The sequence below is a fragment of the Oryzias latipes genome, chromosome 12 (assembly GCF_002234675.1).
Source record: "Oryzias latipes chromosome 12, ASM223467v1".
NCBI lineage: Eukaryota > Metazoa > Chordata > Actinopteri > Beloniformes > Adrianichthyidae > Oryzias > Oryzias latipes.
The window spans coordinates 11,501,348-11,522,340 of record NC_019870.2 but is presented as its reverse complement, the minus strand read 5'-3'; the positions used below and the strand labels follow the sequence as shown (position 1 = coordinate 11,522,340).

General features: G+C 36.2%; 1 protein-coding gene across 1 annotated transcript in view; it reads right to left on the bottom strand.

Moving 5' to 3' along the window:
- astn2 (astrotactin 2) overlaps positions 1-20,993 on the bottom strand; it is a 326,855-nt gene that overhangs the window by 172,000 nt on the left and 133,862 nt on the right. The window contains exons 5-7 of the mRNA XM_023961099.1: positions 10,265-10,372; positions 6,978-7,124; positions 947-1,114 (exon numbers count right to left, since the gene is read on the bottom strand). Of these exons, the coding sequence (XP_023816867.1) occupies positions 947-1,114; positions 6,978-7,124; positions 10,265-10,372 (423 nt within the window). The remainder of the gene's footprint in view (positions 1-946; positions 1,115-6,977; positions 7,125-10,264; positions 10,373-20,993) is intronic.

Below are 20,993 nucleotides of genomic sequence, written 5' to 3'. Positions count from 1 at the left end.
TTGAATCCACAAGTTGCCAATTGAAGTGATTAATTTAAGTTGGATCAATTATTTTCTTTTTTTAGTAAAGTAGTCATAAGAGAAGCCGACTGACTTTTTATTTACCATACGTATTGCACAGCAAATGAACTGGGAATGAAAATACAGTGATAGTATTGTCAAAGGAAGCACAGTATAACTACTGTAGGAACATTTACAAAAACTACTGGCAGCTGGATGCCAGTAACTACTGTTTTACAACAGTACACCTGTTAAATAAAATACAGTAGTATGCATATGTTATGATTTTCTTTTTAAAGCTTTATTACTGTAAAATAAAGCTGCCAGTAATTTACTGTAAAATCAACAGCAACTATTTTACAGTGTTTTGGATGGACAGTGAACCAATAAAAAAATAAATAAAAGCTCTGTAACTAAAAGTAAGAAACCATAAATGCAGAAAGCAATGCCCCAGAGTGGACGACAAAGAAAATATGTCAAATGGTACTAAACATTTTGGAAATATTAGATAGCACCAATTCCAGTATCCAAAATCAGTTTTATTTTATTGAGTTTATTAATAAAGGGCCAGTTCACAACAAAATTAGTGGTGCTACACAATTGAAGCTTTCCAGATCATTGTAATAAAAAATGTTGGTAAAATTGTCTGAACCATATGTTAATACCAACTTTTATAATAAACCATCAGATTACATCAAATCCGAGAACTGTTGTACTGTCAACTGGCAAGAAGCAGTTGGAATATGTTTTCTTTTTTATGTCACAAAGCTGAATAGGTAAATATGCAGTAATTGTTAATATCAACATGTGAGTTAATATTAACAAAACACAAAAGAAAATCTCATTTTTATAATAAATACCATGATGATTTCCAAAAGAACCAACTAAAGTATTTTTTTAAATAAATGAGTAAGTCTGTTGACTTAATCTGCCTTTTTGAACTCACCTGTATCCTGGTCACATATCTGTTCACAGGGCTCAGTGGTCCTTTGGCCACAGAAGTCTTGGACCCACTGTGTTGATGAGTTGGTCTGATAATAGAGAGTTAGTTTGGCTGGATTTAGCCAGTTAGAGGCATCCAGGAAGCTGCCCATGCCCACCACAAAGCTGCTTCCTGAAAAGAAACCAAGAAGACACACCGTACCATTTAAAAAAATAAAATAAGAGACAATAAAAACAAGAAAAGCCCAAGACTGTGAGATAAACCTGTTTGAGGAAAAAAAAATCAATGAAGGGTTTAACTAAATCCTCAATGTTCACTGTAGTTTTATTTCCTATCCAGACCTGACTGAATTTAAAAGAGAAAATTAAGAGCTATAATGTCTGTATTGATGAGGTTTCCTTGGTAATTGCAGCGAGAGGGATAAAAGGGCTTCACAAGTCAATCAGTAAAAGCTACGGTCCTGGACGCTGACTTACCTTTCTTTTCTTATTGCTCTCAGACCAATCGTTAAACTCTGATCACTGAACAAGACTATCCCTAATTGATCCCAATGAAGTTCAGTTCCACAGGGAGCAGTGAATGTTACAGACCTGGAGTTTACACAGAAACAAAGAAATCTCACAAAGCTGCTTTTAGGTCTTGAAGCTGGATCATGGCGGATGACGCATTCACAATAATATAACGCCTCTCAGCTAGAGTAGGATATTGGCTGAAGCAGTTAATGACGTTGACAATGTAACTACAATGCAATTGAAATCTGGTCTTGGTCATTCATGTGGGTGCTAAATTGCTTAACACAACCCTTAATTGTTGCAGTGGAAAAAAATAAATAAAAATAAAAATACACTGCATGGTAAGAGAAGCCTGTCTCAGTACAACACTGAAATTTGTCATAATGTATAAAGAGAATCACTGTTTGTGAAAACCAGCAAGTCACAAACAATGATCCAGACACCAAATTTTCCAGATCTGAATTGAAAAAAAACATCCCTGACCCTTGACTTTAAAAATGCACATCAAGAAAAAGAAAAGAAAAACCAATGACATAATTATAAATATGTGAACAGATGAACATTCTTCTGCTTTTCCTGTATGCCACCCAAAACAGATTGTCTGAAATACTTTTGAAAATCCATGTTTGAAAAAAAGTGTATGTTTTGCTATATTCATATACCTGCAGACCATTTTTAAATGGTACTTTTGTTATTTATGGGCATCCAGATGTAGTCAATACACACAGAATAAGCAGCAGAAGCTCTGTTCTTCATCACTCCACTAAAGTATGAGAGCCTCTTTTTATTTTACTGGAGCTATTTTTAACAAATCCATGGTCTAATAAGGAACAAAAGATCTAACAGTCCAACTATACCTCACTGGCACAAAAGGTGAGGTCAAGCAGCAAAATCAATTTTTATGCATGAAATGTGGGATTTTCACTGTACCCATAATGCTAAATATTCTGTCAACTTTTCCTCTTATCCCTAATTTCACAGTGTTATATATCCCTTTATTTCCTTAGTTAAGATGCTGACTTTCCTATAAATGTATTGTCATTCAACCCATAAGAGCCCATGGTGACATCAGTGTAGCAAAAAAATATTAAGAATTGATTCTGTGGTCCACATGGTTTGTGGTAAAATACACATAATTTTAGTTTTTAGGAAAAAAAATGGTTCTGGGTTCCTATGGGTCAAGCTCATTATCTTGGTAATTGTTCATTAAAAGTTTGGTAAATAGAAGTTAACATTATTGGTGACGTGGGTTACAAAATAAAATATAAAATAACTTCCTTTATACCAATACGTTTTTGCATTTACTTCAGACTGAAAGGAATTGAAAAAATACATATGATGTCACTAAATGTAATTAAATAAAAAACTCTGATTTTTAAGTAAATGTTTAAAAAGATATTTTAGATTCAGGAGTCATGTCTGTCAAAAATAACATTAGACAATTACATTTTTTGCTTGACTTAGCATTTCCTAAACCATTGCATTAATCACAACACTCAAAAGAAAGAAAAAAAAAGTAAATTCATCAAAAGATTGTGAACAACTAACCTAATTTAGTTGATGGTTGACTAATGGAAAACCAAAAAAACTAATTGTCATTGTCAGCCCAAAGCCCAAGTCTCACAGTTTGCATGCTACGTCTGTGCTTTTCATTTTTTTTTTTCAAATGTAGTTCCAAGCATTATGGCCAGCATCTCTAATTAGGTCTCATCTGTTCAAGTGACACAGCTCCAAAATGCTAGTGATTTGCACAAATGCAAATTGCAAAAACTAAACTTGACTGCCATGGCAACTTAAGGAAAAAATAAGTTCAATAAACAAAAGTCTCACTCCTTCAAAATGTTGCAGAGTTTTTGCAACAAGGGTCCTAGAAAGTCTATAATACAGATATGTATTTGCTAAAGTCTATCAAATTTCATGATTCTGGAGTAATTAAAGTCCAATCTTGCGAAAGGTGGGACATGCCTTGAATGTTTCCTGTTCCTGAAGTAATCTCTTTCACAGAAGAATGTTTTGTGTGGTTTCTCTACAAAGAATACAACATATTACCCTCTTGGCATAAATTAAATATTTGAATGCCTTAATATTAGCAGCACCCTGCTAACACAAGCCTCATTTTCTATCCAAGTTGCAAGGATGCACTTGTTTCTTTCACACACCGCCTTAGCACTTTCTAAGTTTTATACTTTTTTTTTGCCCACAGTCTAGCCTTTTGCACCATTTTTTGATGTTGTGCGTTTGGCCATAACTGAATTTAAAGAGAAGTCTTTATTTTGTGTCTGTATTGGTGAATGCTGCTGTTTTTTTGGATGTTAACACATTTTAGTTTACTGCTCGCAGTGATGTCCGACCTCATTCCCTGTCTGCACAGCAGCCTCCTATCATTTTTCTGTGTTGTATTAAAGACTTTACAGGACAGCTTGTGTGTTGTGGGTCAGTGCTTCATTGTTGCCCTGCTCCTCACCGGTGTGCTGTAACCAAGGCATACCTGTTTCCCTCTTCCTTTCTGATCGAACGTACATTTATATACACCTTCCAGGTTGGATTTTTTTTCCTTTTTTTTTTTTTTGCTTGTTTGTTAGGCTGCTTGTGTGCTTCGGCATCCTCTCTTGCCAACTGCATGCAAGAAGAATAGTGGATTTTGTTGTTTTTTTCTTGTTTGTTTGCTTTATCCCACCTGCTGTGTCTCCTGTGTCTATCTCTGTATCCTCGATGCAGCCAGCAAAAGTTTTGCAGAAGAAAAACAAAAGTAGGATGTGTAGCCAGGTTAGCAACAAACCAGTTAAAAGAAGTGTTGTAGCAACACAACTTCTTGGATAATTTCCTAACTAGATATGAACATTGGCTGTGTCAGGGCAAAGGTCAAAGGGTAAAAAAATGTATAATTAATCACTCTTAAGATAAGTCATCCTCATTAAGGTTTGCAGCAACACTAATAGTAATAGTATTATTATTTTGTACCTTTGGGTATAGATTCAAATTTGATGTTTCATTTTTAACAAATTTCACCATGCGCTGAAAAACTGTGAGCGTGTGGGCAGTCTAAAGATAAGACTCTGGAGGAAGGAGCGCCAGATCAACAGATTTGTGAATGCCTGGCTTTCACAGATACAGCAGTCATTAGATAAATGGCCTCAGCTCTTCCCTCTCTTAGCTCACTTAACTCCTTGCACATGGATTCTGCCTTAGCCTCTACTCTCACTTAAGGTAAAACTCTGGTGTCCTGCCAAAACAAAGAGCGAATCTGCAAACATCTCATGGCCAATAACTTAACGAAGACAGAGTCAACATGACAAGACACAGTTGTTTGCAAGCCCATGCTTATGGTTATTTTTAACTTCATTTGCATGTATTCTTGTAAAGACCTTGTTGCTCTTGAGCTTTTTTAAGCAAATCCTTTGTTTATTTGTGTTTGTTCTGATGCTATGTGTCTTACTTTGTAACAGACCTTAAGCAATAGGCTACATTCACACAAGGTATGTGAACATGTGTTTAGCACATAGTGTCCAGTGTTCACACAGGCACACAGGTATCGCTACCTGATACTAGCACATGAAATGTCAAAGCAGTGCATATCTCACAAAATCTTGCTCTAAACTTTTTATTTTTCTGCTGTATTCTGATAAATAAAAGCCAGTTATGAATTTCTCCTTCATGGTCAATTTTCAAATGGCCAGCATCTCCTTGAAATAAAAAGGACGGCATCCAAACATCACACTGGGAGTGTAAATGACGTCAAGATTAAGCCTATTACTATTTTATTTTGTAATTTCATAAAACTAATGATTTAAAAATGATTAACAGTTTAAAAAAGAATGTAATTTTATTTGGTTTTTGGGAGGTTACATAAAATTGTATTTTAATAAACTGGAGGGTGAAAAAAACTACCTGGCCAAACTTTCAGAAAACGTTTTTGAAAATTAGAATTGAAAAGCATCACAACTTTTAGGAAAAACAGCTGTAGCTTCAATTTTTTTGTGCTTCAATTATTACCAAAAATGCATGTGAGATCGTGGAGAGGTTTTACGTTGATACAGACTACAGAGTTTCACTTTTTTAACATTTTTAGTTGCTGGTGTGCCGCAGGAGTTTTGAATGAATGAACCTTGGCTCGAAAAAGGGTTGAAAAACACTGATCTAGATCTATATCTTAAAAACAATATCTTAAAAAATAGAGTTTAGAGTCACATAAATGTTTGTTTTACTGGTTAAACTAAACATCAGAAGCTGAATGTTCCCCATTTTGCATGTAACGACTCTGAATGTCCCCTGCCCTTTTTATCGGGGCAGTAAATCACTTGAAGTGCATTCATTTCTATCCCTACCAGACAACTTATTCAGGTTTTTTTTTAATGAAAAAGTGAACATCAGCTGTACTTCATAAACTGGAAGCCCTGAAACAACAAAAATCCCAAACAAAAACTAGAGAGGTTTAATTCAAACAGTTTGAATGAGTAAACAGGGAGAGTATGCTAAGCCATCTGTACCTCATCGGCTGTGTCTTTTATCTACAAAAACGACACTAATGACGCTATTCTTTGTTGCCTAACAACAACATGTCACTCAAGAGTCAAGCTGCGTAAAGATCAGCTGTACCCAACGATGGCATATTTGAATAAACACAGCTGTGTGGAATAAAGTCATAAAATATTGCAAGTTACACATTTGAATTTGAAACATCTCCATGATCCTAATGGATAAATACCAAGTTTGCTCTTTTTGGAATCAAATTTTCAACTTGTACAACATTTAGAGCAAAGTTTTTGGTGCCACAGACATCCAATTAAATGTGTGAGCAGAAACTATTCAGCTAAAACCAGAACTTTGGTGAATACTTTTTTTCCAAACAGCAGGAATTGCGGTTTGTTAACAACGAAAAAGCAAGGTCAGTAAAAACCGAAAGCTCAATATTTTCTGTGCAGCTTAGATTTTCAGCATCCGCCTTTGATGTCATCTAAAAATGTTCATAAAAAAGAATTTTATCAGAGAGTGTATTCCCCCCTGAAACCTAACCTCTGAAAATCAAAGCATGAACAAGGTTAAAATAATTCACAGCCCAGTTCTGACTTGCAAAGTGTCCAGCAGTGATCTAATATGTTTGTGCAAAATGTATTATCAGTGGATTTAGGAGCAATTACATGGTGGAATATTGAGCTGGTCTTGTTGTTCAACATGCTTCAAAATGGTCCTTTTGATTGAACAGAACGCTTGCACAGCTTTTGGTCTCCTGGAATAAACCTTTTATGTAAGGAGCTCATTGGAAAAAATAAATAAATAAAAAAAATCAAAATCAAATTCTAAAGGTGGAGCCTGACTACAACTTTATATTCCAAACTGCATTTTATAGAACCAAAAGTGTTTGTGAATTTGTTAAGATTTTAAATATAGCAAGTCCACACTGATTACAAATGCACAGAATCATTTACATATTCTTTATGTTTGTAGTAAACCAAAATGCAAAAAAACACTTTGGGGTGTGCAGCTTTTTGTTGAGCATTCAGTCGAGCTCTGAGTACACTTACCATCTGCAATGAAGTGCTCAGGCACATGGAGGGTAACCTTGACAGTGAGGGGGCAGGAATCCTGCGTAGCATAGACAATGGCAATGACACATGTGCTGATGGTAATCAGCGTCAGGGTGACCTTATTTAGGGGACTGTGAGAGTGGCCTGAAGGAAGAGAAAAGAAGAGAAAGGTAAGAAAAATGAAAGGGTACAACAAACCCCTTCTTTTATTAAGTGTCTCTTTAACAAGAGATAATGATGAAATGTGTGTTTGCATATATATATATATATATATATATATATATATATATATATATATATATATATAGCAGGGCGAGAAAGAAATGATACTACATCCTTTGAGCCATTTTTACTCCTCGACAATGCAGTTGATTATATTTCTGATGCATCAATCTGACCCAGATTTTAGCTTGGCCTGGACACATAAAGGCTGCTATAATCATTCAGCATTTTGATGTATGATCTTACAGTCATTGGCAGGGTTACAGATTCATTGTTTTGTTTGCCCTTTGGCTCTGTCAGGGCTCCCATTTCCAAGCTAGGATATGGGAAATGAAATTAGCTGCTTAACCCCTGTCTGCTGACATCCATCATTGGACAGGAGTTGGCATGGACTAAAGGAGGCTTACGGGAACAGGAGAATATGTACCTACATGGAATCACTCCGCTGTTTCAACCAAGAATGTGTATATTTAAACAGACCTATTAGCAAAATAATACAACATTTCAATTTCTGCAGACTAAATGATATGCATGGTTTGCTTGTAGAGAAATACCTACACTGTCCCCGGTGCCTATGCACGTGTTTTGAAAGTCAGTTGAGACAGTAAAGCTATTACCGCTCTCGTGTTTTATGACATGAAACAATTTCATGAGGAATGAAATGGATAATTTCATAAGTGACTTATGCAAGAGGGGGTTTACGTGAGAATACAAATATTTTATAGGGTGAGAATTAAACTTTGGCTGACCCTGAAAAAAAAACAAAGATCTTACTTACCGGTACAAGTTATGCAACATGCTTATTATTTTGGAATTCATAGGAAACAAAAGATACAATTTCACAGTTTTTTTTATTTTGTAACCCTTGTGCTATCCTAGGCACTTGAACATTGGGAGTTGGGTCATCTAGACCCACTAGACAGTGCGCTGAAGCTTTTTTCTTCAATGATTTGTGATCTTCACTGGTGTCCATGGATTACATGAAATCTTTCCACCTTTATCCACCTTTGTCATGGCAGGGAGAACACGTCAATGTAAGGGTGGGGTCATCTAAGATAGCACAAGGGTTAAATTTATTTGATTTGAAATGGTTTATTTCAAGCAATCAATGCAAGAATAATGCACAAAACAACACAATTTGCAGTTTTACATTTATACAGAGACATATCAAACATAGGATAATTTTATGTTTCACTTTTAAGTTATTTGTGTTCACGATGAAAAACAGGAGGCTGGAGAAAACTCAACATGAATTTGGAGTTGGGGTCATCAAGCCCAAGGTGAACCCACCAGAACACAACAAAGTTTCACTGATGAATCCAGCCGGGCTTTCTACCTCCATAGGAACAGAGCAGCTAATCCCTCAGGGGTCAGGGTGGTGTCAGTGGGCTTCAGAATGGGCTCGTCAATTACTGTAAAAGCTTACTGAGTGGGACAGAGGATGTATGCTCACGAAGCCACTTGCATTATGGGCACAAAATGAATGTGAGCACACATATGGGGTGCAACAGACACTTTTAGTCTGTTTTATTCAAACTTGATCCAATGAGGATTTGGCTGGTGAGGTCTGAATATAAAATCCAACACTTTTGTGAATAAAAGACTACAAAACTTTACATGTGAAGAGTCCAAGCAAAACAAACTCTGACTTTATGAATGACGACAGTTTAAAGAAAACAAAACAACAACAAAAATGGAGCCAGGTACTGAGTAATCACTGACGAGCCAATTATATGAGGAACTAGGTCCCAGTTTACGAACAATAGTCAGGGGAAATGACTCACAGTTTTGGTACATTTGATAGAAAATGGTAAATGTCAATGTGAAACAGCTAAATGTCCAAAAACACTGCAGCTTTTATTCAAAATGAGTTCATCCGCCTATTTTTTGAAGAAAAAAAAACATTAATAAGTGAAATTAAAAAAATGAAACAATGGGTCAATAAACCGGCCGTTTGTTTATCCAATTGTTACTATCCACATTTAAAGAAAGGTTTAAACTGAAGCTAAAGATTTAATATGTCTTCAAGCCTAAAAAGCATCTTTATTAAAATACAGAGGCGGCCTTTTAAATGATCTATTTTTTTGCGTCAATATTCAGCTATCAACCATCTTCACATCAGTGATGACTGACAGCAAACCCACATTTTTAAAACGCCTTCATTTGCATCTGACAGACATTTACCACATGCATCTTTGACTTTGAAATATTTGCTTTTTGAAGACCTTAAAATAACTCAAACATTAACCATATGACTTATTTTATTATTATTTTTTTCCATCCAGGATCAATTTTCGACTGACATATCTGTTATTTAAAGCAGCCTTTAAGTGGATTTTGTGGTAAAATGGCTGGTTTAAGACCAGAGCCATCTTAAAAAAGAATTGATGCTTAGTGAAGTCTAAGCAAAGTAAGTAAAAAGGAAAACTCTTTTTCTTTTCTTGCTTTTTTTACATCACTTTATTGAGACCCAAGTTGAGAGACTAAGTGATCCATTTTTCTGCAGGTCACACACACACAAAAAGCAAAAATCCACATTTATTAGATCCTTTATTCTCAAATATCAACCCATAGGAAGAAAGGGGAGTTATTCCATTCAGCTGACTTCAACACAGAACCTCCATTTACATCAGATCATATATCTGGTTTGAGTGTCATTGGGCTGAGCTATGAAACAGCACTTTAAACCCCACAGGGAGTGTGCACGACTCCTTTACACTTCCAGCTATGCTGACAATTCCAGAAATGACTAGCCTCATTTCCCTCTGCTAGGAACCTTATATGCCATTATTTCCCTTCATATTAAGCTAGGGTAAGTGTCAACATGTTCTCACCCCCAACTCATCAAATAATGAAGCTTGGCCAGAGGCTTTTTGCTTAAAAAATGTGGACGTCCTTCGATTTCAAGCACGATCTATAATGTGAAATGAGGTTTTTCTTTTTTTTTATTCGTTGTAGCTCTCCCAGAAGTGTGCTTTGGAAAAGAGGCTCCCCTCTTATTTATGTTAATGTGTTTAAAATATCTTCCCAAGATGAAAATGTTCAATTGCATTTCTCCTCACCTTTGCTGCGTCTTCGCCCTCTGTGTTGCTCTGTGTAAAACTTTGTTTGATTGTCGTCTTCAGGCTCTGACCCCGATCCCCCTTGTGGACTGAACACATGTCCAGTTGCTGGGAGAGACATAAAAAAAATGAAAAAACACAATAAACAACAAGGAAAAAAGAAAAATGATTTCATTACAATCAACCATTCAATGGTTGCAGCCTGTTTTTGATGCGTAACAATTGCTTTCTACAGAGCTGGAGACATGAGAGATGATCCAAATTTTGCTCACTTAACTGTAAAAAGGAAAGGAAGAAAAAAAGATGCTATAATTACAGTGTATTCAATGACAGAATTGCAAGTTGTCAACATACCAATTTTCCCACAGTTGTCTTGTCCATCCCAGTTTAATCTGAAGGCCATTTTTTCAGTAAAATTCTATTTTGCTCTAAAGAATGAGTTATCATCTGGGGAGGAGACTTTTTTTTTCTTTTTTTCCTACAACCATGTCTGTGTCTGGAGATTTAACAAGACAAATGTTATAAGAGGCTTTGTTTGCGCTAGCATGCCAATGTCGAGCACACAAAACACACAGCCACCAACAATGGCTACCTCCAAGTGGTAATTAGCGTGAGCCTCCATACTGTTACAACCCTGGATAATAAATAAATCATTCAAAATACACGCTGGCAGCTACAAATGCATCCTCAGCTTGGCAATAAAGCTTATTTTATTTCACATCTCTATTATAGTTTGGATGTGTCAGAGAAAATACCCTTTTCCTAACAAGATCGCGCCAGTTTCCTCATGTTTATACATATGTGATCTCTTAAGAGCCCACAGGATCACAGAGATTACACTTCATAATCTTCGGACGTGCAAAGGGAATAAAGACGGCAAGGAAAAATCAATGCTGTTCTTGTGGCTATGAAGGAGTGCTCAGTGAGGGACCGCTTCACCACTTCAGAGAAAATGAAAACGGCTAAAAAAAATACAGCAACACATCCGTGCAGTCGCTGTTAACACCAACGCTTTTTGGAACATTAGGTAAAAAAAACAAAATAAAGTACACACATCTCATTTAAGTCATTCAGAGGCAGGATTCTAAAGTGTACCAAGAAAGTAAATATACCATGCTACTAAATTTAATTATTACAATTTTGCAAATTGAAGTTAAACGAACGCTCAATAGTAGAGTAGCATTTTTCTTTTTTTCTTTTTTAAGTTGGCACACAGGACTAAAATACGACGGACTATTAGGGCCACCAAAAAAAAAAAAAAAGCCACCAAAAAAAAAAAAAAGTAAAATTACGAGTTTTTATCTCGTAAATTTAGGAGATAAAAACTCGTAAATTTAGGAGAAAAAACTCGTAATTTTACAAGATTTTAAGTCGTAAATTTATGAGAAAAAAACTCGTAAATTTACGATATTAAGTGGAAGTGAGCATGCAGAGCAGCAGGTGAACGCCGCGCAGCAACAGAGCAGACCGACTAAACTTTGTTGAAAAGGTGAGCTGAATGAGCTTGAACGTTCCAAATATCTGGAAGCTCATTTGTTTGATTTACAATTTATTAAAGTTTTATTTATTGATGTTTGGTTTGCAGGATCTCTGCAGCCGGATGAAGCCATCGGTGTCCCTGCAGCTTTCCACTTCAATCCTTTCTTCCTCCACCAAAAGCAAGATCTCTACGTTTGTGTGACGCTTCCGTCTGAGGAGGAGGATCACTTTTTTTGGCATTTTCAACGTTCTAATGCTAATATAATAGACTATTTTCATTCATCTTTGTTGTTTGATGATATAACGGGACGTTTACTTCCGCATTGGTGTTCGGATCTGATGACAGGTTCATGACGTAAGGTGACAGATGAACTTCAGGGTTTATGAATGAAAAGGAGAATAAAAGCTGCAATGATCCTCTGCACCCAAATGTGTCTCTGAGCTCCTTATTTTACATATGAAACTCCGCTTTACTGACACTGAACCCCGGAAAACCGGGTCCACTGACAATAATCTGATTTTGAGTCGCCAAAGGTTCAGAATCTCTTTGTTTTAAACCTATAATAAACCTGGAAATAAAGCTTCACAAAAGGCTCCAAATCTTTCATCTTCAAGCGATGCTCCGATGAACGGACAACTTCGGTGTTTTCTCTTTGTTAATCTATGACTTTTTTCTCGTAAATTTACGAGATTTTATCTCGTTTAACTTGTTCGTTTATCTTGTTTAACTTTGTAACAAAGTTTTGGTGTCTCCCTGAAGGGAGCAACAGCGAGTGGACAGATGATGGATGAAGTTTGTTGAAAGATCTGCCTTTTTTACTATATTCTGTATAAAACCAAATAGATGAATGGAATGCCTGCATGCCTGTGACTGCTGCTGTTGCACACCTGCTCATCACAGTGACTTTAATTTGAAGCATCCAGGCTGAGTTCCTGTGCGTTTGTTTGGCACAAAGTGTTGAGATGAAAGCCGCTCTCGTGCAAAATCCCCAAAGAGTTTGACTGAAATGATGCAGGCTGAAAAGTCTGTGAGCATCTGACTTTTGTTTTTTGTTTTTTGGATTGTGTCTGTAGTTTTTTTTATTCCTGTTAACGTTTTTTAGATTTTTGGTAGCTTTTTATTTATGTCTTTAAGGTTCTGTTTCTGCCTCCATCTGGGTAAAGACCACGCCATGATTTCAGTTTCCAATCATCTTAGCTTGAATTGATCCATCAATGTTTTTAAGTGTATGATTCTCAGTCAGTTTTTCTCAGTGCCTTTGCCTTGTGACACTTTCAATTCATCATGGTTCAGGATTTTTTTTATTTATTTGTACTTTTTGTTTAGTGAATTAGTTGGTCTTGCTATGTTTGGGTTCTTCACAACTACTTTTTCTGACATTCTAGGTACTGTAAGGAAAACAGAAAATACATTATGAAAGGATATTGTTTGGTTCTTAACTCTTGTGTTGTGACCCACTACAATGTTTGGCTGTAAAAAAAAAACACCTTGAGCTATTCTTTTCCTACTTTAAATTATAACGACTTTTTCTAAAGAGGATCATCATTAGAAAAAAATGTATAACTTGTTTTTGTTTGTGTTCTCCATAAATCATTTGATCAATTGATATTCAATTGATAATTGATGGAGGGATGGATTGATTGAATTTCCAAAAACAAAAAATCTTAAACAAGATCTTATACCTGGGAAATTAAAGGGAACAGAAAGCAAACATATTGTTCCGAGTGAAAGAAACACTATAAATCGGTGTCAAACAACTCTCAAGATTATCCATTTACTAAACAGGAAGCACACATTTGCAAAAAACAAATACAAGTATTCAATAAAACAACTTTAAAACAGCACGGATAGTGAGTTATGAGAGCACTCAGCACCAAAATGACCCATTCAGGTACCCTTCCTTCTATCTGTGTATTGCAGTTCAGACAGATGAGCCTCATCAGGAGATGAACATCAGGCCCCCAGATTTTTCTTCATATGCAGAGAATACATGGACAGATTCTGTCATCACATAATCTCTGAGGTAAAAAATAAGCACAAGCCATGCATCCTATGGTATTTTGACACGTAACTGAACAACAACCACTTATGAGATTTATAAGGCAGTGTCTCATTACAGCAATTTCCTCTTTATTTTTTGGACATTTCTTCAAATATTAATCATCTAGTTCTCATTTTTTCTATTAGATTTTTTTTTTTAGAATAAAAAATGAATCCTTCGTCGTCTCTTTTTATTGTTTTAAAATCCTTTTTTTTTTCCCTTCCCTATTCATCCCCATTCTTGAAATCTCTTTATTGCCAGTAATAGAGTGACAGGTTCTTTCTTCTTTGTTAGCCTGACACCGTCATAATTCCTGAATAAATGCTGAGTGGGAGTAGTAATATTTTTATGCACTTCATAAATGTTTCACCATGGTTCATCAAAATTTGCCAGCACCATAAAGAGTTCAGACATGATTAAAAGTTTTATTAGGTTTCAGTGAAAATTGTGTACAGAAAGCTGGAGCAGCTCTTTCGGTCTGCTGCACCTAAATGGGTGGAGAGTTGAGTTGAAGTGCTCGAGTCTGGCTGGCTTTGGAAAGTGAAGCTAAGGCAATGTGGTGTAAAATTGCTTCTGAATTTATTCGTCATGTGTGATGCAGAGGGGAAAAAATGCAGGGAGAAGAAGAAAGAATGCAAGCGCAGGCTCACGGTCAGCTTGTGGCTGCTCACATCGCTACTGCCAGACTAAAAACGAAGGAAAATCAGTACTTGTTATATGATGACACGCTCTTGTATTCAAACATGCTGTGCAGGCATTTAGCTGGTTTAAGAACGTCAGTATGCATCTTTAAAGTTTTTTTTTTTTTTGTCAGTAACATCTCTTCAAAGAAAGCTCATTGTCTTTCAAAGAGGAAGAGTAACTCCTTAAGCTTCTCAGTTCTGCAAAGAATTCAAAATTTGATAGCTGTTTAGCTTTCAAAGTACCATACTTACTACTTTTTGACACTTCAATCTTGCCTGAAGAGACTTAGGAAAGGATGATAATAGTATATATATATATATATATATATATATATATATATATATATATATATATATATATACATTTGATGAAAAACAGAAAAAAAAAAAATTCACAATAACCTCTCCTAAGTGTGATTAAACTGATTAGTTGTGGTGTGCAGCGAGGTTATTAATTACATGAAAAGTTACTTCTTTAGAAAGCTTTTGTTTTAAATAAGAATGTTTAATCTAGCAAACTGCCCAGGGATGGGTTAAACCTCAAGTCCAATGAAAGTCAGACCTAAGCCTTTTTTGTTTAATACCAAACATGACACTGAGAAAGAAAAGCAAAATTTAAATTATAAAGTTTAAGAAGCTGCATTATTTTTTTCATCGTAAACCAAAGATTTTAGATGGATAAAAAATGAAAATAATTCCCTCCTTGGAGATATCTTCAGTCTAAACTTCTTTAGTGTCCTTTTTTTAAATTCATCTTTATCAAACTTTGTAATAATAAAGTAGTGGTACGTTCACTCGGCTCACCTGGCTCGGAAAAGTGCATTCGAGCAACCTCTCTCCATGAAAAGTCAATGTAAACGCACATTTCTGAGTATTTACCGATAAGCAAGTTTTTAAGAAAATATTTGGGCTCTGCATACAAAACACACATCAAAAGTTAAAACAGGTGAACTTTGACCAATCAGGGGCTCGGATTTGGCATTTCAAAACACAGGAAGTACCAACGATCTGAAAATTGATCATGGAGGAGTAATAAATAATTCTGGATTGGTCCCAGCCGGAATTATATGATACCAAGTATTTCAAAATTTGGAATAGAACTATGAAAGAAAAAAAACTGAAGCGATATTTACACCGTTACAACATTTCGCACCAAGTTTTTTTTCCAAATGTGAGTACATGCGCTAATATAAGGTAGCGACGGTTCAGAGTGAACACTGAATTCTAAAAGTGTGTTCAAAAACCCACGTTCAGCATGCTCTTGAATGCACCACATACATAGCTTCAGGTGAACACAATGTTCGCTGCTTTAGTTTAAATGTGTTTTTAAAAAAACTACTCCTCATTTCCTGTGAGGCCATAATCTGCTTTTAGGACTTATAATAAGTGAAAAAAACTAGCAGCCTACTAAACATCAAAAAAAAAAAAAAAACTATAAAGGAAATACTTTTTTCCCATTTTTAGTTAAAAATGTATTTTGATTGCAGCTTTTTTTTTTTGCTTATCTGTGCTTATTTGTCTTTGCACTTTTTACAAATATGTCTTTTTTGCTACATCCTGACGTATTAGGCTTAGTGAATCAAGGAATATGGAGTCAACACTCAGTACGGATTTTAATGTCATTTGCATGATCCTCTTTTAAAAAAGACATGCAAAAGCTAAAGGACAGAGTCACATTTTCCTCATCACACGGGACTGTTGACAGTATCACTGTATATGTGTATATAATCCAGATGATAGGAGCATTTGGCTACCAGGCTGGTGATAAATAACACATTGCAAATGAGGTAAAAACTCTGTCAAAATCCAGCCCTCTGGTCTTTTTCATTACATTGCTGTTCGTCCTTCTAAACCACTTTTCTTTTCCATTATCAGTTGGCTTTCCTCAATTTGAACCCGGTTTTCATTAACTAAGCAGTAATACATTGAAAACTCAGTTCCTTTTAAACATTAATGCCAAGAATTCCAAGGCTGAAAACCAGTAGACCTATTGTAGAAAACTGCAGACACATTCATCTCACTATTTGTTTCACAGCCCCACAGTCCAATGCATCCGACTAAACTCCTCTCTCTGTCACCATCTCCTTGGTACCATCTGTTGGAATTTTTCACAAAACATCATAAAAAACACAACTTTGTCTCTATTATTTCACAGTTTCATACATAGCATCACAATCAGACGTTTGGCCTCCTTTATAATATTTACCCCCATAATGTCCATAAATATATAATGTTGCAGTAGTTTAAAGGGAATCCAGACAAAACAGTTACTTTGAGCGTCTTTATTTAGGACTTTTTTGTTCATATTTGAATTTTAAAAGAAAAATACCACATTTGTTGAGATAAACTGCACTGACCTGGGATGAATGTATGGCTTAACATGCCATTACTGTGATGAAGCGTGGCAGCACTAGCTAAGTAGCAGCGATTTCATTCAGGACTCTGCTGGTCAGCTCAGACAGCAGCTGTGCACACGCCTCTTGAACAGCTTCTGAGTTGCCAGGTTGTGGTGACAGATGGGTTGAAATTGAATAGTGTGTGTGGATTATGTGTGTAGATACAGTTTCACAGAAGAACGGCCAATTTGGGTAACTTCAGGAAAAAGGAAAAAAAAAAAGAAACATTAAAAACCCATGCACCCGTGAATGGTGATTATTCATAATAAGGTTGATGTTAATGCATATGGAGGGGCTTAGAGGCGAGGGGGAAAAAGGAGAAAACAACAAAAAACTGAGGAAAAATTTGTGGGGAGATCAATGTTTGCATATATTTTCCAAGATACAAAGTTTAATCCCAAATTAATTACAAGCTACAAACAAAGAGAAGAACATTTGAACTCGAACACGTTTACATAAATGTATAAAGGGCAGGTTTGAATAAATAGGAAAAAAAAATGTTTAGGCAAGATGAAGTGAAGTGCTGAAGTGCTAACATTTTTGAGTTTTATTTGAGGGGTTTTGCATACGGATTCATTGGGACAGTTGGTCCCACGACCCAGAAGCTGCTCTGCCTGATTCTACATCTTCATCTTCATCACAAAGTCTAAGTATAAACCAGCCGCAAACGTTTGACAGAGAATGAAGATTCAACCAAAAAAGGTTGCTGACCTGCCAACGATGTTTCTGTTCTGAAGTAACTGGTTAAAGGGGGATAAAGGGGGAATTAGACAGGGAGCTGTTAAGAAACCAGAACAGAATAAATCGGGATCTATGTAAAAAACAAAATATCAAAAAAGTTTTTGCTGCTACAGATGATCTGAGTAATGTTGCTTTTGTTGAATTTTTGCAAATCAGAAACAACATCAACAAATCAACAGTTTTCCTTCCCCAAATCCCTGTCATCTGCAAAAAAAAAAAAAAAGGTTTATTTTTGAATTTTCATAGTAGTATTTTAATGTGAAAAAATGTTAGCTTTTTTAGAAACCGGAATACAAAAAGTATAAAACACCAACTACGAACCAGTTTGGACCGGTCCGTGAAAACATTGTCTGACATTAAACCGGTCCGCGGCCTGAAAATGGTTGGGGACCACTGGCATAAAAGACAATTACAAATTGTGATGATTTGTGATTTAGAAAGAACTTCATAAAAAAAATACATTTGCACACTGATCCTTTGTGATCTTAATGCTTTATTCAACCATCCTATATCCTGCATTATCCTGTCTTCTTTTGCAAGACTGAGTTTATTTTGGAATCAGCCTTAGGTGGTGGAGGAGGTGGTGGATTTGTGGCTATTCTCTTGGCCTCTAAACTGACTGCCAGGCATCATAACACCAGGGTTAAGCCACCCAGTATATCTGCATTGGGACAGGCTTCTTTTACAAAACCAGGAAGTGTTTTAAGATGGATAAAGATGGAGAAAGAGGGAATGTGGGGTCTAACCCATGAATAATGTTAGTTGGGAATGGGAAAGTATCATAGGTTCGCCTCCATTCTCACAGCTCCTTCCATGAAAGTCTCCTCTTCTCAGTGTCCCTCTATTGTGACCACTGAGCCTGTGAAACAATCTTTGTGTCTCTGAGTGCCGATTCCTAGTGGCACAGAGCCTCTGTGCTCTGAAGGGGTTGATTTATCCCGTTATAGTCTGTGTTTCACCAGCTGTAAATGACCCAAGATGCCTACCGGACTTCGCCTGCTTGTCAGCAACAGCTGAGTACGCCTTTCTTCCAGGTCAGTGAAGGTTGTCACTCATTTCTTCCAGGTGACATAAAAATGACTGGGTCACAAGACTAGCAAAAGCTCATTTCAATCCTTCTTTAGGAGCACTTGAACTCAACAAGACCAAACATTGGTTATTCCAGGACTCATTTAACATATAGTATCAAGCTGGTAATTCCTTTTATCCACTATATGACAAGAAGTTGATTGGTTGCTCTAACTTTCTGATGTTAGAGAGTGGGATATGAAACACTGTCAATGTCCACATTTGATGTGAGAGAAGCTTAAATCTACTGGACAGAAAGATCTTTTCCATGGTATTTGAGGTGCTGTTTCTATTTTGGGCTATGCATACTGTGGCTTTAAGCAAAGCAGCGATCTGTCTATTTTGGCAAAGGCTTTTTGTTGATGTATTGCTCTGCCAGCTTCCCTTTCGTGCAGACACTCCTGGATTTGCTGGGCATTATTTTCATAGAAGCATACAAGGATCAGCGACAAACTATTCTAATGACTAATGCTCTCCTAGGAACTTTTGATGAAATTTGTAACTAGCATACATGGGGTTGGCTTTGGGTGTGATGTACTCTGTGTACTTGTAGCTTTTAGCTTCTGCTCTTTTAAGGCTCTATGTGTTGAAAACATCACATCTTTTGTCCACAATTTATAAAAAGGATATAGTTGCACTCATCTGCTTCATGCTTTATCCATAAAAAGCCAATAGTCACTCTGCACGTTTTCAGAACTGGCAGGTTTGATGAATCCCAGTACATCCTCAGAGTAGGAACCAAATAGAACTACATATTTATACTATGACACCACGTAATGTTCTTTGTTTTATAATGAGCTTGGTTATAAAATTATTAACTTGGAGACATTTTTTCTCATCTTAAATTTTCCTGCATACTTTATTGGGGCTTATTTCCTTGTGGTTTGGTATGTAAACATTTGGAACAATCCCAAGTCAGCTTGGGTTTTTGACCAGAAGAACACACTAGACACACAGGTAGCAATGTACTGAAAGCAGGCAGTAAAATATTGAAAGATCATTGAACAGAAGGGGGAAAAGTAGTTAAATAGTACAAAAGCAGATCTTGGTCGTTACTGAACCATTTAGGTCTGCATAGCAGTTTTGGCCAAGAGTGATCCCCAACTCACACCGAAGCAGCAACAGCAGCACACAACAACAGCATTATGGCAGATGCAAGCGAGCTGCTTTCTGGTTAAATTAATAGACTCCAACGACATTAAAGTGGTGTTTTACAAATGGCTTGCTGCAGCACAATGCTCAACTTTTATCAGGGTTTTATTTTTCCAACATACTTTCATTAACCAGCCAAGCTACAGTCGGTTAAACACGGGAAATAGACTCTGGGTGTTAAAATAAAATTCTGCAACACAGCAGTGTTGTGAACTTTGCAAATCAAGGAGTTCAGTTTATTCTTAAAATCAGGTAACTTCAGTATACTTTATGACACTTTTTTCTAGGTCAGAGTAGCTTTTTCAGTGTTAATTTAGGGGAAGAATTTTAGTTTATGGCATTCAAAAGTTCTAGACCTACATATGGAGTTAATCTCAAAGGTTGGTCATGTGGAACAACAGTACAAAGCTAAAAATTGGAAACAAATGTAATTGAACTCTGATTAACATTTGTCCCTTTCTTTAATCTTCTGAATATGGAATATTTTCAAAAAATGTTTAGCTACAGTGCATGACAAGCATTATCAGCACATGTAAACCTTTAGAAAAAACAGGAGGGTAGGTTTTTATACAGTCTATTTACACAGGCATCAATCAATACATGTGTGAAGGAGGGAAAGCTGAAAGAGGAAGAAGGTCACATGTTAGAATTATACTAAGGAATTTCCAAGAACTTATAAAATAAAAACATGTTAGTAGATTTGTTGATTTGTTCCTACTGACATGACGTGAATAATGAGAGGTGTTTTGTTCTGCACTCAGATTTACTACATGCATGTTTCTGAATGCAACGTTTGTGGCTCTCAGAGCAAGACAGATCGCTTTAACATGCACTTACATGTCAGCTTAACTGTTCACTACTGTGAAAATGTAGTCTATGCATTTCGAGAAGTAGATAGTGTGTCTGAAATGCATGTCTTTGACCGTGTGTTGGGAAGTACATTTAAGTGACAGCAGCACCAGTTAATCCAATCACTGGTACAGATGTGTTCAGCAAGCATGCTTTCTAACTGGCTAACAAAATATTTGCAACTCAAGCCGGATCTAATCTGGCATGTACATTCATGCAAATGTGAATGTATTCGAAATTGTCATTTATAATGCACGCAACATGATCTGAGGGGCTGTAGCAGCAAGTATGCAAAATCACATTCACTAAGCTTCATTTG